This window comes from Crinia signifera, chromosome 9, assembly GCF_055691185.1.
Source record: "Crinia signifera chromosome 9, ASM5569118v1, whole genome shotgun sequence".
Taxonomy (NCBI): Eukaryota; Metazoa; Chordata; class Amphibia; order Anura; family Myobatrachidae; genus Crinia; species Crinia signifera.
Window position 1 is genome coordinate 165324837 of NC_139225.1, and position 17931 is coordinate 165342767.

General features: G+C 53.6%; 1 protein-coding gene across 5 annotated transcripts in view; it reads left to right on the forward strand.

Annotated features, from left to right (window-relative positions):
* Positions 1-1348: 1348 nt before the first annotated feature.
* BRWD3 (bromodomain and WD repeat domain containing 3) overlaps positions 1349-17931 on the forward strand; it is a 56087-nt gene continuing 39504 nt past the window's right edge. For 3 of the 5 annotated variants that reach the window (XM_083160384.1, XM_083160382.1, XM_083160383.1), the window contains exons 1-10: positions 1351-1539; positions 1622-1680; positions 2458-2487; positions 2568-2627; positions 10286-10436; positions 10528-10626; positions 10764-10924; positions 11864-12085; positions 15295-15395; positions 15530-15600. In XM_083160384.1, coding sequence (XP_083016510.1) covers positions 1530-1539; positions 1622-1680; positions 2458-2487; positions 2568-2627; positions 10286-10436; positions 10528-10626; positions 10764-10924; positions 11864-12085; positions 15295-15395; positions 15530-15600 — 964 coding nt within the window. In that variant the 5' untranslated portion in view covers positions 1351-1529. Of the gene's footprint in view, positions 1540-1621; positions 1681-2457; positions 2488-2567; positions 2628-10285; positions 10437-10527; positions 10627-10763; positions 10925-11863; positions 12086-15294; positions 15396-15529; positions 15601-17931 lie in introns of all 5 variants that reach the window. The other 2 variants (XM_083160385.1, XM_083160386.1) reach the window with 1 other exon arrangement.

A 17931-nucleotide genomic window follows, 5' to 3' on the forward strand; every position in this document is an offset into this window, starting at 1 on the left:
ATTTTCTGCCCAAATCATTGTTGGTCAAAAGAAATTGCAAGTGGGTCATATGTAGGCAACCCCCCTGTGTGGGTTTCAAGTGTAATATGTTTTGACCAACACTGTTTAACCCTTGCAGGACACCAGCTACTTATTCAAAATAATGACATCTGTGACCCATGCCCACTTTACTGCCCTATTACTGCCCAAATCATTGTTGGTCAAAAGAAATGGCAAGTGGGTCATATGTAAGTGACCCCCCTGTGCGGGTTTCCAGTGTAATATTTTTTGACCAACGCTGTTAAACCCTTGCAGGACACCAGCTACTTATTCAAAATGATGATTCTGGGACCCATGCCCACTTTACTGCCCTATTTCTGCCCAAATCCTTGTTGGTCAAAAGAAATGGCAAGTGGGTCATATGTAAGTGACCCCCCTGTGCGGGTTCCCAGTGTAATATTTGTTGACCAACGCTGTTTAACCCTTGCAGGACACCAGCTACTTATTCAAAATAATGATTCTGGGACCCATGCCCACTTTAGTGCCCTATTTCTGCCCAAATCCTTGTTGGTCAAAAGAAATGACAAGTGGGTCATATGTAAGTGACCCCCCTGTGTGGATTCCAAGTGTAAGATTTTTTGACCAACGCTGTTTAACCCTTGCAGAACACCAGCTACTTATTCAAAATGATGATTCTTGGACCCATGCCCACTTTAGTGCCCTATTTCTGCCCAAATTCTTGTTGGTCAAAAGTAATGGCAAGTGGGTCATATGTAAGTGACCCCCCTGTGCGGGTTTCCAGTGTAATATTTTTTGACCAACGCTGTTTAACCCTTGCAGGACACCAGCTACTTATTCAAAATGATGAATTCTGGGACCCATGCCCACTTTAGTGCCCAATTTCTGCCCAAAACCTTGTTGGTCAAAAGAAATTGCTAGTGGGTCATATGTACGTGACCCCCCTGTGTTGATTTCTGCAGTCAAATTTGTGGTTTATGATTCATTAACCCTTGTAAAAGTGATTGTTCTGAATAAGAAGCTGGAGCTCGAATAAGAAGCTGGAGCTCGAATAAGAAGCTGGCCGAATAAGAAGCCAACTTCAGCCTCGTGGAGCCGCTCAGGTCACATAGCGTTACCCAGGGGAGGACCAGGCTGTGTGTGACACTGACCACGTCCCCCTCCCCTTGTGTCACACAGATATACATCCCCCACACACAGCTGTTTCCGGCGCCGCACCTCATCTCCTCCCCGACCTCCGCTCCGGCACCATAGAGCCGCAGTCACGTGAGGCTCCTGCCATTGTCTGCCAGCGCCTGGTGCTGGGCAGAGCGTCGCGCTGTACCATAGAGCTGGTGCCGGAGTGCCCACAGCGCCGCCCGCGGCTGGAGGAGTGCACTGCACGATCTCTGCGCTTCCCTTGTCTGTGCTCAGGCCGGAGGGGGCTCCAGCACCGGGGGGGAGATGCGCTAGGTCCGGGCCCGGAGGAAACCGCCTCTATGGGGTCTCCGGCATCATAAGCGACCGCGCAGCCGGGACTCTGAGCAGGCACCATGGATGCCGGTATGTACCAGGAGGGAGCGAGCGTCCGCTGCCCACTGTCCCCCGGCTCTACTAACCGCCTGTCCCCTCTGTCTTCCCGCAGAGCTCTACTTCCTCATCGCCCGCTACCTGCAGTCCGGACCGTGCCGAAGATCCGCGCAGGTGAGTGGCCTGGGACCCGGGGCGGGGGTACCCCCATATACCTCTCTTACCCCTCACTGGGGTATCTACATCTCCCTATAGCCCACATACCCCTCCTACGTCACATAGTCCTCACAGGGACCCCACCATACCCCTGTCCCCCCACATACCCCTGTCCCCCCACATACCCCTCACAGGGGTCCCAACATACTCCTATCCCCCACATACCTCTCATAGGGGTCCCAACAGCTCCATATACCCATCCAACTTCACATACCCCTCACAGGGGTCCCAACATACTCCTATCCCCCACAAACCCCTCACAGGGGTCCCAACATAGCCCCTGTCCCCCACATACCTCTCACAGGGGTCCCAACATAGCCCCTGTCCCCCACATACCCCTCACGGGGACCCCAACATACCCCTATCCCCCACATATCCCCCACAGGGGCCCCACCCACCCCATCTCCATACATGTAACACCCCCCGCAGCCACACGTCCTCCTGGGGTTCCTATCCACCAATGTTCTCCTGGGGTCCCTACCTCTTATACAGGTGCCCTAACAAACATTATATGCAGCCACAAATCCTGTTGTGCTCCTCAGAGTATACAGGCCACATCGCCTCCCTGTTCTCCCAATACCCTCACATAAAACCTCAGTCCCACACAACACACATCTGGGAGTCCGCTCATCTTTCCTGACCAGACGGGGATGTGACATAAGATGGCCCCAGGGCAATGATCTATGTCTGCTTTGTCCTGCTGTCCCCTCTGTAACTGGTGTGTGTGTATTTCAGGCACTGGCAGAGGAGCTGGAGGAACATGAGGTAAGAGTATGTTCTATTGTTGGGGTGCTAAGTTATGGGGCTTCCTGTGCTTACACTCATGGCCCCCTCTTTCTCTGCAGCTCATCCCAGAGCGACTGGATTGGCAGGGGAGACGGCACCGCAGGACATATCTGGACTTGGTGAGCGATGAAGTGATTGGGGTTCAGGATTCTGGGCTTCAGTAACAACTTGCCTACTGTGAAATATTGGTGTTTCTTGAGGGCTCATACAAGAGTGGTGCCATTCTGCCGGGCCAATCGGGGAGTGATGTCACGCTGCCTGGCCAATCGGGGAGTGATGTCACGCTGCCTGGCCAATCGGGGAGTGATGTCACGCTGCCTGGCCAATCGGGGAGTGATGTCACGCTGCCGGGCCAATCGGGGAGTGATGTCACGCTGCCGGGCCAATCGGGGAGTGATGTCACGCTGCCGGGCCAATCGGGGAGTGATGTCACGCTGCCGGGCCAATCGGGGAGTGATGTCACGCTGCCGGGCCAGTAGGGGAGTGATGTCACGCTGCCGGGCCAGTAGGGGAGTGATGTCACGCTGCCGGGCCAGTAGGGGAGTGATGTCACGCTGCCGGGCCAGTAGGGGAGTGATGTCACGCTGCCGGGCCAGTAGGGGAGTGATGTCACGCTGCCGGGCCAGTAGGGGAGTGATGTCGCGCTGCCGGGCCAGTAGGGGAGTGATGTCGCGCTGCCGGGCCAGTAGGGGAGTGATGTCGCGCTGCCGGGCCAGTAGGGGAGTGATGTCACGCTGCCGGGCCAGTAGGGGAGTGATGTCACGCTGCCGGGCCAGTAGGGGAGTGATGTCATACTGGAGTGGTGTGTTCACACTGTGTAACTGCTGCCCTCTTGTGCTGTCTGCCCTATTCCATCGCAGTGTTTGTCATGCTAGGACTTGAATATGGAGCGGAATCTGACCTCTTCTGCCCTCGTGTTTCCCTGTTTATAAGCCTGTGTGTTCCAGGGATTACTCTGCTGTTAACCTCTATCTGTGCTGTATTGAAGTTGAATATTTTGTACATTGTGGTCATGGTGTTTCCCAAACCGTTTTGGGTCCATTCAGTTACATACAATGTGAGGTCTCATGTTCCAGAGAGTGATGGGCACATCCCCAGTACGGGTCATACTAATGTCGCCCACTGAAGGTTGACACATAAGGTCGACATGAGCTTAGGTCAATATGTCATTAGGTCGACAGTCAATGTCGACCCAAAAAAGTGAAAACCCCCTATGTCGACCTTTTGACTGTCGACCCTAATGACAGTGCACAATGTAGGATTCCTTCCCAGCTCACATCGCCTGTGTTGTCACTTCCTGCTGGTGCCTGGTACTACAGCTACTGTTGGTAATGGGAATCTGGTTACACCATTGGATATAACGAGGGGAGTCTATACACAATGCTGCTGTCCCCCTCTTGGTCCGTTTTAATCGCACCGGATTGTACAAGCAAAACAGATCCGGACTAAAGGAGATTTTTGAGGACCTCAGACACAGAAATTGAAGATTGGGATGAGACCGGGAAAAGCGTCCTTTAAGGCCAGTGTTGCCCCAGGTCCGGCCTTGGCGCGGCGCAGCCCCCAATCTGGCCATGGCGCAGCCGATAATACCAATGTTTCCTCTTCACTCTGCGGCATCTCCGCCAAACCCACTCAATCAGCTGGGCAATACTCATGGACGTTGCAGGATCTACTGTGCTCAGGAGTTTGCTACTGGGAGAAGGTATTGGCAGCAGTGCAGTCATTGGGTTACAAACATCAGCCCAATGGATGTCTGGTACTGCGTGTGACTGCTGTGCCGCCTCAGAACATGGCCTGTTTGCAGTCACTGAGGGGATGTTGCATTTGGGCTGTACCAGAAATAACCTGCTTGGGATGTGAGCGACGTTTAAAGGACCAACAAAACTAGAATACAAGATGCTTTCTGTAAGTCGCTGCTAGTAACCTGTACTGTATATGAGCAGGTATTGGGATATTATTGGATATCAAGCTGTGATCAGGGGAGAGGTTGTCCCGTGCACACATGACTTCCTGACACAGTGCACACTCCAGCAGTCTGCCGGGCCTCAGTGTAACATGAAGGTAGAGCAAAGACTGAGATTACAGTATGAGCAAACATATTATACATAAAGCCTTGTTCTGCAGCGCCAATACTGTGTGGAGTTTGTATATTCTCCCCGTGCTTGTGTGGGTTTCCTCCAGGTTCACTCCACATTCTAAATATGAGTAAAAAATTATCTGCAACTCCAGTTACAGTAATTTAATAATTCTTTCCATAGTAAGTCGCTGTCGTCGTCCCCCCCCAAAACCCCCCCCCAGTGGCTGCTGTGAGCGTGTCGCGGTCTCCCCCCCCCAGGCGCTGCTGTGAGCGTGTCGCGGTCTCCCCCCCCCAGGCGCTGCTGTGAGCGTGTCGCGGTCTCCCCCCCCCCCCCCCCAGGCGCTGCTGTGAGCGTGTCGCGGTCTCCCCCCCCCCCCAGGCGCTGCTGTGAGCGTGTCGCGGTCTCCCCCCCCCAGGCGCTGCTGTGAGCGTGTCGCGGTCTCCCCCCCCAGGCGCTGCTGTGAGCGTGTCGCGGTTCCCCCCCCCCCCCAGACGCTGCTGTGAGCGTGTCGCGGTCCCCCCCCCCCCCCCCAGACGCTGCTCTGAGCGTGTCGCGGTCCCCCCCCCCCGACGCTGCTGTGAGCGTGTCGCGGTCCCCCCCCCCCCCAGACGCTGCTGTGAGCGTGTCGCGGCCCCCCCCCCCCCAGACGCTGTTGTGAGCGTGTCGCGGTCTCCCCCCCCCCCTCAGACGCTGCTGTGAGCGTGTCGCGGTCTTCCCCCCCCCCCCCAGACGCTGCTGTGAGCGTGTCGCGGTCTCCCCCCAGACGCTGCTGTGAGCGTGTCGCGGTCTCCCCCCAGACGCTGCTGTGAGCGTGTCGCGGTCTCCCCCCAGACGCTGCTGTGAGCGTGTCGCGGTCTCCCCCCAGACGCTGCTGTGAGCGTGTCGCGGTCTCCCCCCAGACGCTGCTGTGAGCGTGTCGCGGTCTCCCCCCAGACGCTGCTGTGAGCGTGTCGCGGTCTCCCCCCAGACGCTGCTGTGAGCGTGTCGCGGTCTCCCCCCAGACGCTGCTGTGAGCGTGTCGCGGTCTCCCCCCCCCCCCAGACGCTGCTGTGAGCTTGTGGCGGTCTCCCCCCCCAGACGCTGCTGTGAGCGTGTCGCTGTCCCCCCCCCCCCCAGACGCTGCTGTGAGCGTGTCGCTGTCTCCCCCCCCCCCCAGACGCTGCTGTGAGCGTGTCGCTGTCTCCCCCCCCCCCCCCCGACGCTGCTGTGAGCGTGTCGCTGTCTCCCCCCCCGACGCTGCTGTGAGCGTGTCGCGGTCTCCCCCCCCCCCCAGACGCTGCTGTGAGCGTGTCGCGGTCTCCCCCCAGACGCTGCTGTGAGCGTGTCGCGGTCTCCCCCCAGACGCTGCTGTGAGCGTGTCGCGGTCTCCCCCCAGACGCTGCTGTGAGCGTGTCGCGGTCTCCCCCCAGACGCTGCTGTGAGCGTGTCGCGGTCTCCCCCCAGGCGCTGCTGTGAGCGTGTCGCGGTCTCCCCCCAGGCGCTGCTGTGAGCGTGTCGCGGTCTCCCCCCAGGCGCTGCTGTGAGCGTGTCGCGGTCTCCCCCCAGGCGCTGCTGTGAGCGTGTCGCGGTCTCCCCCCAGGCGCTGCTGTGAGCGTGTCGCGGTCTCCCCCCCCCCCCCCCCAGGCGCTGCTGTGAGCGTGTCGCGGTCTCCCCCCCCCCCCCCCAGGCGCTGCTGTGAGCGTGTCGCGGTCTCCCCCCCCCCCCCCCAGGCGCTGCTGTGAGCGTGTCGCGGTCTCCCCCCCCCCCCAGGCGCTGCTGTGAGCGTGTCGCGGTCTCCCCTCCCCCAGACGCTGCTGTGAGCGTGTCGCGGTCTCCCCCCCCCAGACGCTGCTGTGAGCGTGTCGCGGTCTCCCCCCCCCAGACGCTGCTGTGAGCGTGTCGCGGTCTTCCCCCCCCCCAGACGCTGCTGTGAGCGTGTCGCGGCCCCCCCCCCTCGAGACGCTGCTGTGAGCGTGTCGCGGTCTCCCCCCCCCCAGACGCTGCTGTGAGCTTGTCGCGGTCCCCCCCCAGACGCTGCTGTGAGCGTGTCGCGGTCCCCCCCCCCCCCAGACGCTGCTGTGAGCGTGTCGCGGTCTCCCCCCCCCCCCCAGGCGCTGCTGTGAGCGTGTCGCGGTCTCCCCCCCCCCCCAGGCGCTGCTGTGAGCGTGTCGCGGTCTCCCCTCCCCCAGACGCTGCTGTGAGCGTGTCGCGGTCTCCCCCCCCCAGACGCTGCTGTGAGCGTGTCGCGGTCTCCCCCCCCCAGACGCTGCTGTGAGCGTGTCGCGGTCTTCCCCCCCCCCAGACGCTGCTGTGAGCGTGTCGCGGCCCCCCCCCCTCGAGACGCTGCTGTGAGCGTGTCGCGGTCTCCCCCCCCCCAGACGCTGCTGTGAGCTTGTCGCGGTCCCCCCCCAGACGCTGCTGTGAGCGTGTCGCGGTCCCCCCCCCCCCCCCAGACGCTGCTGTGAGCGTGTCGCGGTCTCCCCCCCCCCCCCAGACGCTGCTGTGAGCGTGTCGCGGTCTCCCCCCCCCCCCCAGACGCTGCTTGTGAGCGTGTCGCGGTCTCCCCCCCCCCCCCAAGACGCTGCTGTGAGCGTGTCGCGGTCGTCCCCCCCCCAGACGCTGCTGTGAGCGTGTCGCGGTCTCCCCCCCCAGACGCTGCTTGTGAGCGTGTCGCGGTCTCCCCCCCCCCCCAAGACGCTGCTGTGAGCGTGTCGCGGTCTCCCCCCCCAAGACGCTGCTGTGAGCGTGTCGCGGTCTCCCCCCCCCCCCCCCCCCAGACGCTGCTGTGAGCGTGTCGCGGTCTCCCCCCCCCCCCCCCCAGACGCTGCTGTGAGCGTGTCGCGGTCTCCCCCCCCCAGACGCTGCTGTGAGCGTGTCGCGGTCTCCCCCCAGACGCCGCTGTGAGCGTGTCGCGGTTCCCCCCCTCCGGCGCTGCTGTGCTTGTGTGAACATATTGTTCATTTCTGAATGCAGTGCAAGAAGGAAGAGGCGGCCTTAGGACTTAGGACAGTGATTTATACCTGTGCGGTCTGAGCGGTGTAGAAACCTTTTGGATTTTTCTGGCAGTTGCAGTATCCTTGAGTGTAATTTCGGCTTTGGGGATGCACGTTGGTCCGTGGGAGTTGATCCTCCTGAGCGCTTTCTTCTGTGTAAGTCTGGGCAGCTGTTGGCTTTATGACAGGAGAAATGAGCCAGCCTCTAAGAGTCCCCATGGGAAAGGGGGGGGCAGATTGCGCGATGGTCATTCGGCATGGGGGTAGGGTTGGAGATTGTCCCACTAGAGAGGTTGGTTTTATTTTATGTCGTCTCCTGTGCTGTAGGTCTCCGATCATGACCTGGTGACCCCTAGGAAAGTCATCCCCAAACATTCTCTAACTATATACAAGAGTGGCATTGTCTCGTTCTCTGCGGGGGTTAGTGAGGAAGCCCTGACGTGTGCTTGGAATTTCTCTGGTTCATCAGAACACGGGCTATGTAGTGGGGTGATGGCCCTTAAAGGAGAGCCGTAGCATTAACCCAAATGTGTCCAATGCTCTCTCTGTATTGTGGGGAATGTTATCCCTGGGTGCGGCCGGTGCTCTCTGTACTGCGCGCTGCATTATTCCTGTGTACCCCATGCTTGGCGGTTTGCCCAGTGCTCATCTTCAGTTCTCTGTGTCCCATACAAAGAACTTGCGCAACCTTTCCATTGTATTTCCCATTAGCACCTTATACTTGGGTTGCACATTCTGTGTGCGCTTGTGTCCTCTCCTCCGGGACAGAGATGCTGGCGTAGGATGGGCCTGGGTGGGGTTTGTGTGTGTGTGAGTGCATACAGGTTTGGAAGGTGATGAGTCAGGACGGTCACCCTGCATTATCTGCTCTACATTATTCGGGCCAGTTCCGTCCGTCTGGGTGTAATGAGTGTCTCTGTGACCTTGGGTGTCCACTTTCCCTTCTCCCATGTTACCCCAGAGGGTGTGGTGGATCTAGAGTTCATCATTTCATTCACAGGCCGTACCTACAACTAGTGAAGCAAACAACAAATAGGACAAAATAACAGAAAACGTCAGCGTGCAGAAGTATTCACACCCCTAAAGTCAGTCCTTTTTGTAGAGCAATTCCAGCTGCAGGTCATTCTGTTTACCCTTAAACCACTCGAGTGTCACTTTAGCATTATGCACTGGGTCATTGTCCTGCTGGAAGGTGAACCTCTGTCTTAGACTCAATCACAGGCTCAACAATATCCCTGTGCTTAACACCATCCATTCCTTGACTCAAATCGGTTTCCCAGTCCCTGCTGCTGACAAACGTCCCCACAGCACGATGCTGTCACCGCCATGTATCACTGTGGGGGATGGTGTTCTTGGGGTGATGGGATGTGTTGGGAAGTTGTCTCATCTGACCAGAGCACCTTCATCTGTACATTTAGGGAGTCACCCACGTGCCCTTTGGCACACTGTAAACGTACCTTCTTATTTATAACAGTAAGTGTTGGCTTTTTCTGGACACTCTTCTTCCATAAGCCCAGCTCTGTGGAGTGTACGGCTTATTGTGGTCCCAGGCGCAGATACCCCAGTCTCTGCAGCTCCTTCAGGGTTACCTTTGGTCTCCTAGCCCGGTCTGTGAGTTTTGGTGGGCAGCCCTCTCTTGGCAGGTTTGTTGTGGTACCGTGTTCTTTTCATGTGAAGATGATAGATTTGATGGTGCTCCGGGGGATCATCAAAGATTTGGATATTTTTTTATAACCCATCCCTGACTGGTACTTCTCAGCAACGTTGTCCCTGAGCTGTTTGGAGAGCTCCTTGGTCTTCATGGTGCGATGCCTCTTGCTTAGTGCTGGTGCAGCCTCTGGGGCCCTTCAGATAAGGTGTGCTTATACTGACCGATCATGTGACATAGAAACCTAGAATGTGACGGCAGATAAGAACCACTTGGCCCATCTAGTCTGCCCCTTTTTTTAGGGGTGACACTTACAGGTGGCTTCATTTCACTGATTAAGTGACTTCTGAAGGTAATTGGTTGCACCGGAACTGTTGAGGGGGTTAATATTCCACATTTTCAGATTTTTGTTTTAAAACAAATGTATATACTTGAATACTTTTGCCAGGCACTGTATGTCTGTCAATCACCTAGAATAGAGCATCCACTCTTATCTGTCTGAACCTCCGCTGGCGTTAGGTCTTAACACTTCAGGTCCATAAAGCAATGATCGCGTTTATCGCTTGGGGGGGGGGGGGGGGATCCGCTCAGGGCATACACACTGAGCGGCTTTCCCCCTGCCCGGCACTGTCAGTGGGGGGGGGGGCGGCTTTGCATAGCGCAGAGCTATGCAAAGCCGTCCTCAAAGCTGCTCATCTGCTGGTATTACCAGCAGATGAGCAGCTTTCCCGGTGATGATGCGGGAGCGCGCAGCAGCGCTCACCGCTGGGTCCTACACACTGGGGCGCGTTTGAGCTAAAAGCCGCTCAAACCTCCTGTTTTGAGCGACTTTCAGCTCAGTCGCCCAGTGTGTACGGGCCTTTAGTGCCTTTGTGTCTTATACTATGTGTGTTTTCTGAATGTATTCTACAAACCTCATTTTAGCACCGATATTTGTATCTATAAATGCGGTTTCTTGTATAATCTCTCCGCTTAACAGAGAATGTCCGTCACTGCGCCAGTGGCGCTTACAGACTACATTCCCTGCACTGTATATTTGGATATGAACAGGGGTAATTCAGGCCTTTCGTTCTCCTCAGGTGGCAGCCAACGCTCACATCCCTGCAAATTACCTGCTTAAAATCTGCGAGCGTATTGGGCCTATTCTAGACCAGGAGATCCCGCAGAGCGTTCCTGGGGTGCAGAGCCTTCTGGGAGTAGGCAAGCAGTCGCTGTTACGCAGAGCGAAAGGTAACAATCGCAGTGGAATAGAGGCGGTGGCGTATCGTATTCCCGGCAGTGAGCGGCAGTTCCGGATTTACCGCTTTCCTGTGTTTTGCAGACTGCAGAAATTCCCAATGGAAATCGTCCACATTTGCAGCTTTGCACAGAGGCCGGCCGCCAGAACATCCCGTCGGCTACGTGAGACCGCTCAGTGTTGGTACGTTAACTACCCGAGGCAACATCGTGGTCACATCGAGAGCTTGCACACGCGTGATCCACGTGTTTCTCTGGTTCATGTGATGTGCAGCCATGTAACCGTCTAAGACATGACTATGTTCTACCCTCTGATTCCAGCGCGAGTCGCCTCTTCCAGATCCATGACTGGCTGCGCCCGTTTCCACAATATCTTCCCCTGTTCATCTTATCAGCACATGAAAATGCACAAGAGGATTCTGGGTCACCTGTCGTCTGTGTACTGCGTAGCGTTCGACCGCAGCGGGAGGCGTATCTTCACGGTAAGTGTATCTGACCACGCACGTGTGTAACACAAAGCCGACAGAGCTGGTTTATTCGGTACTTGTGGAGTATCACAGCTCCCATCGTATGGCATCATATGCCATATGTAGTGGCATACGATGCGATACGATTTTTACCGATTTTTGAGCATTTTTGCTCAAAAATCGTATGCGATCGCATCGGATGCCATACGATAGCATACGATGCGATCCGATGGCACCCGATTTTGCACTGAAATGCATCAAAATGCATTGAAATGTGTATTAAACTTGTGAAATGCCCCCAAATGCCATTTTTCATAGTGCACCACCCCCACTATCAACGTCAACCCGAAGCGTGGCGAGCGCAGCGGTACGCGTCCTACAACCTTTTCATACCCCCACTATCCACGTCGGCGTGGAGTTGAGAATAGAAAGTGTAGCGAGCCACCGAGCCCGAAGCGTGGCGAGCGCACGCGGACACCTGTGAAGCCCGCGAGGGGACGTGTATAGCTGTGAAGGTATCCGCGTCCGCTCGCCACGCTTCGGGCTCGGTGGCTCGTTGCGCTCGCCACACTTTCTATTCTCAACTCCACGCCGACGTGGATAGTGGGGGTATGGAAAGGTCGTAGGACGCGTACTGCCGCCCCTCGCGGGCTCGCTGCGCTCGCCACGCTTCGGGTTGACGTTGATAGTGGGGGTGGTGCACTATGAAAAATGGCATTTGGGGGCATTTCACAAGTTTAATACACATTTCAATGCATTCTGATGCATTTCAGTGCAAAATCGGATGCGATCGCATTGAATCGTATGCAATGCGATTGGATGCGATTTTTAGCATACAATCGGCATACGATGAAGATCGTGGGAGCCGTGATACTCCACAAGTACCGTTTATTCTCAGCATAGTACGGAGAGGACGCATTAAGACCACACTAGCGCTCTGATTCTGTTGTGCAGGGCTCAGACGACTGCCTGGTGAAGATCTGGTCCACCGAGGACGGACGCCTTCTCTCCACTCTGCGGGGGCACTCGGCTGAGATCTCGGACATGGCGGTGAACTATGAGAACACGCTGATCGCTGCTGGCAGTTGTGACAAGGTGGTACGCGTGTGGTGTCTACGGACCTGCGCGCCGGTTGCTGTGCTGCACGGCCACACGGCGTCAATCACTTCCATACAGGTAACTCCATGCTGCATCCTCTGTACCTGGTCTGCATCACCGCCAGCTGCAGACCTCCAAGTGTACCCCAGTGGTCCCCGAGCAAGCGGTGGCATTCCCATCTGTACTAATCACCCAGCCGCCCCCCTTACCTCGCGCTAAACACCCATTCACTGCATGCTTGCGGGGAGGAAATCATTCCATGGTTTCCGACCAGCAAATGATTTGTAAGGTGCACGCAATCGAAGAAACTCTCTGGCGTCTTAGGTTTGCGTGCTCCCTGTACGGGAAGAGGGCGGCTGCCCACCTGTGGCATTGCCGAATGCCGTTCCCAAGGGCGCATCCCATCATCGCCGCCCCCACTCCTTGGTGTGAACGTAATGGCGAACAAGCCGTTGGCTGTGCCCGCTCGCACCAAGCGGCTGCTCATGCGCTAAACATTGCTCCCCCATGGGAACACGCAGGGGAGCGATCAAAACCGAATCACCCCCCATGTCCCTGGCACTGCAGGCTGCTAGCGATCTTCATGGATCTGTGGTCATCGTCCGTTGTCACAGGGGGCTGCCTGTGCCGTATGCGCAGGTTGGGCAGTGACATGGGGAAACTTTGGTCTGGATGAGTCTGCAGTGGATTTTCTTTGCATTAAAGACTTGCAGATGTGTCCACATACATCTGTCCTATATTACACCACGCAAGAGATCCATGTGACTCCAACGTTCTTCATCACAATGTTACTTATTCGCAAAACAGAGAGACTGTGACACAAGCAGCTTCTGCTGATTACAATGATGTGCAGCAAACCAATAGATCTTGTGCGCTCAGCAGCCTTACAGGGACACCTTCATGGAAGGAATTCACCATTTCATAAAAACAGACAATACCAAACAAACATATGCGCAATGGCGTATTCTGCGCTGTATAAGTAAATACAAATAATAAATAAGGTCCGTTGGTGCTCAGAGCTTTTCCTCAGGATGATGACACACAGAGATGGAAGTACAGTAGTGTAATGCTGCAACGCTCCTACATAGGTAGAGAGATCACTATAACATAGGCTGAAGGCATCGTATAGTAGTGTATGAACATGATTACACTATATACCACCTTCCATCCTAATCCTCACTGGTTGGACTTGGTGCTTGTCCCTCACTAAGCGCTTCTGTCTACTTTATACTGTAGGATGAATATTCTGCTACTGGTCCTGTTATCATAGTGAGCGATCTACATGTAACAGCGTTGCAGTATTACACTTCTATTTCCCAGTGTCATCATCCTGAGGAAAAGCTCTGAGACAGAAAGGGAGAAAATAAATTTACCATTCCAAGCGCAGAGGGACCGCCTGATATATATCGTGTGTGCGATCGCAGCGTTATCGGCATAAGAACTGGAACGTTAGTGTTTTACAGGAAACCCCGTAGCATAGCTTTGTGTATACAGTCACACTCAGAATGTAGGCATGCTGTATATCAGCCACCCCTGTAGCGTAGCTTTGTGTATACAGTCACACACTGAATGTAGGCATGCTGTATATCATTTAATTCTGCCACATTTTCTGTTCCTGTACTCTCAGCCACCGCTGTTCTTAGTTCCCACATAGATGCCAAAAAAAGCATGGAAAATATACCCATGTCGACCTTTTGACCCTGTCGACCACTAGACATTGTAGATCTAATATGCCATAACTGTGGTGGGCAAGGGTCATTGGGTGGACCAAATTAAGGTCAACATGCATTGGGTTGACCACTGAGGGTCAACAGTCCTTATGTCGACACTTAAAATAGGCCGACCTTGGTCGGAAGATTGACACAAGCATTAGGTCGGCAATGGGATGGTCAACACTCAAAATGTCAATTTGAGTTTTTATGTTTGTTTTGGCCCGGATGTCGACATGGACGGTGTGTAAGTGTACCGCGTCCCCTCACTGCGCTCGCCACAATATCTTCTACTTCCACCATGCTGTAGTGGAGGGTAGGGCGTGAATTACCACCTGTCGCACAAGTCGGCTCAAAAAAAATATAATTCTCATGTCGACCTTTCCATTGCTGACCTAATGCTTGCGTCAACCTTCTGACACTGTCGACCTAATGATTGTATACCGCTGTGGCGTCCTGGTCATTCCCTTGTCAGTCCCCCGTGGCGCTGTGCTACCAGACACAGGATAATGGCCATGTTCTCAGAGGAGCTGGGTTCTGTGATGGTCCCATTGTTCCGTCAGTCCCCTGTGGCGCTGCGCTACCAGACGCAGGATAATGGCCACGTTCTCAGAGGAGCTGGGTTCTGTGATCGTCCCATTGTTCTGTCAGTCCCCTGTGGCGCTGCGCTACCAGACGCAGGATAATGGCCATGTTCTCAGAGGAGCTGGGTTCTGTGATGGTCCCATTGTTCCGTCAGTCCCCTGTGGCGCTGCGCTACCAGACGCAGGATAATGGCCATGTTCTCAGAGGAGCTGGGTTCTGTGATGGTCCCATTGTTCCGTCAGTCCCCCGTGGCACTGCGCTACCAGACACAGGATAATGGCCACGTTCTCAGAGGAGCTGGGTTCTGTGATGGTCCCATTGTTCTGTCAGTCCCCCGTGGCGCTGCGCTACCAGACACAGGATAATGGCCACGTTCTCAGAGGAGCTGGGTTCTGTGATGGTCCCATTGTTCCGTCAGTCCCCCGTGGCGCTGCGCTACCAGACACAGGATAATGGCCACGTTCTCAGAGGAGCTGGGTTCTGTGATGGTCCCATTGTTCTGTCAGTCCCCCGTGGCGCTGCGCTACCAGACACAGGATAATGGCCACGTTCTCAGAGGAGCTGGGTTCTGTGATGGTCCCATTGTTCCGTCAGTCCCCCGTGGCGCTGCGCTACCAGACACAGGATAATGGCCACGTTCTCAGAGGAGCTGGGTTCTGTGATTGTCCCGTTGTTCCGTCAGTCCCCCGTGGCGCTGCGCTACCAGACACAGGATAATGGCCATGTTCTCAGAGGAGCTGGGTTCTGTGATTGTCCCGTTGTTCCGTCAGTCCCCCGTGGCGCTGTGCCACCAGATGCAGGATAATGGCCACGTTCTCAGAGGAGCTGGGTTCTGTGATCGTCTCATTGTTCCGTCAGTCCTCCATGGTGCTGCGCTACCAGACACAGGATAATGGCCACGTTCTCAGAGGAGCTGGGTTCTGTGATTGTCCCATTGTTCTGTTTCTGCCTGTTACTAACTCTCCTCCTCCTCCATATTTATTGCCCTTGTAGTTCTGCCCGGCAACAAAAGGAAAAACCCGATACCTCACATCTACTGGTGCTGATGGGACAATCTGCTTCTGGCACTGGGCCGTGGACACCATGACATTTGAGTAAGACATTGACTCCTTTTCCTGCACTCTGTAACTGCCTGAGAGCGGTCGCTGTATACACAGATAGGAATGTGACTGCTGCAATTCCAGCCCACGAGTCTCTAATAATAATAATACTCTGCTGTCCCCTGCAGTGATCGTCCTCTGAAGTTTGCGGAGCGGTCCAGGCCAGGGGTACAGATTTCCTGCTCCTCCTTCAGTTCAGGTATCTACATCAATATCTTACATTACTCCTTGTGTTATTTCTGTTCTGTGATGTCACTGTTACATGTCATACCTATGTATGACCAGTGAGATTACTATTACCATCTTCTGTTCTGTGTATAAGATGCTGTGATGTCACTGTTACATCTTATACCTCTGTGTGCTGTGGTGTATGACCAGTGAGATTACTATCTTCTGTTCTGTGTATGAGATGCTGTGATGTCACTTACATCTTATACCTCTGTGTGCTGTGATGTGTGACCAATGAGATTACTATTACCATCTTCTGTTCTGTGTATAAGATGCTGTGATGTCACTGTTACATGTTATACCTCTGTGTGCTGTGATGTGTGACCAGTGAGATTACTATTACCATCTTCTGTTCTGTGTATAAGATGTTGTGATGTCACTGTTACATTTTATACCTCTGTGTGCTGTGAGGTGTGACTGGTGAGATTACTATCTTCTGTTCTGCGTATAAGAAGCTGTGATGTTACATCTTATACCTCTGTGCGCTGTGATGTGTGACCAGTGAGATTACTATTACCATCTTCTGTTCTGCATATAAGAAGCTGTGATGTCACTGTTACATGTTATACCTCTGTGTGCTGTGATGTGTGACCAGTGAGATTACTATTACCATCTTCTGTTCTGTGTATAAGATGCTGTGATGTCACTGTTACATTTTATACCTCTGTGTGCTGTGATGTGTGACCAGTGAGATTACTATTACAATCTTCTGTTCTGTGTATAAGATGCTGTGATGTCACTGTTACATCTTATACCTCTGTGTGCTGTGGTGTATGACCAGTGAGGTTACTATCTTCTGTTCTGTGTATGAGATGCTGTGATGTCACTTTTACATCTTATACCTCTGTGTGCTGTGATGTATGACCAATGAGGTTACTATCTTCTGTTCTGTGTATGAGATGCTGTGATGTCACTTTTACATCTTATACCTCTGTGTGCTGTGGTGTATGACCAGTGAGGTTACTATCTTCTGTTCTGTGTATAAGATGCTGTGATGTCACTGTTACATGTTATACCTGTGTGTGCTGTGATGTGTGACCAGTGAGATTACTATTACCATCTTCTGTTCTGTGTATAAGATGCTGTGATGTCACTGTTGCATGTTATACCTCTGTGTGCTGTGATGTGTGACCAGTGAGATTACTATTACCATCTTCTGTTTTGTGTATAAGATGCTGTGATGTCACTGTTACATCTTATACCTCTGTGTGCTGTGGTGTATGACCAGTGAGGTTACTATCTTCTGTTCTGTGTATAAGATGCTGTGATATCACGGTTACATCTTATACCTCTGTGTGCTGTGAGGTGTGACCAGTGAGATTACTATTACCATCTTCTGTTCTGTGTATAAGATGCTGTGATGTCACTGTTACATCTTATACCTCTGTGTGCTGTGGTGTATGACCAGTGAGGTTACTATCTTCTGTTCAGTGTATGAGATGCTGTGATGTCACTTTTACATCTTATACCTCTGTGTGCTGTGATGTGTGACCAGTGACATTTCTATCTTCTGTTCTGTGTATAAGATGCTGTGATGTCACTGTTACATCTTATACCTCTGTGTGCTGTGATGTGTGACCAGTGAGATTACTATCTTCTGTTCTGTGTATAAGATGCTGTGATGTCACTGTTACATCTTATACCTCTATGAGCTGTGGTGTATGACCAGTGAGGTTACTATCTTCTGTTCTGTGTATAAGATGCTGTGATGTCACTGTTACATCTTATACCTCTGTGTGCTGTGATGTGTGACCAGTAAGGTTACTATCTTCTGTTCTGTGTATAAGATGCTGTGATGTCACTGTTACATCTTATACCTCTGTGTGCTGTGAGGTGTGACCAGTGAGATTACCATCTTCTGTTCTGTGTATAAGATGCTGTGATGTCACTGTTACATCTTATACCTCTGTGTGCTGTGAGGTGTGACCGGTGAGGTTACTATCTTCTGTTCTGTGTATGAGATGCTGTGATGTCACTGTTACATCTTATACCTCTGTGTGCTGTGATGTGTGACCAGTGAGATTACTATCTTCTGTTCTGTGTATAAGATGCTGTGATGTCACTGTTACATCTTATACCTCTATGAGCTGTGGTGTATGACCAGTGAGGTTACTATCTTCTGTTCTGTGTATAAGATGCTGTGATGTCACTGTTACATCTTATACCTCTGTGTGCTGTGAGGTGTGACCAGTGAGATTACCATCTTCTGTTCTGTGTATAAGATGCTGTGATGTCACTGTTACATCTTATACCTCTGTGTGCTGTGAGGTGTGACCGGTGAGGTTACTATCTTCTGTTCTGT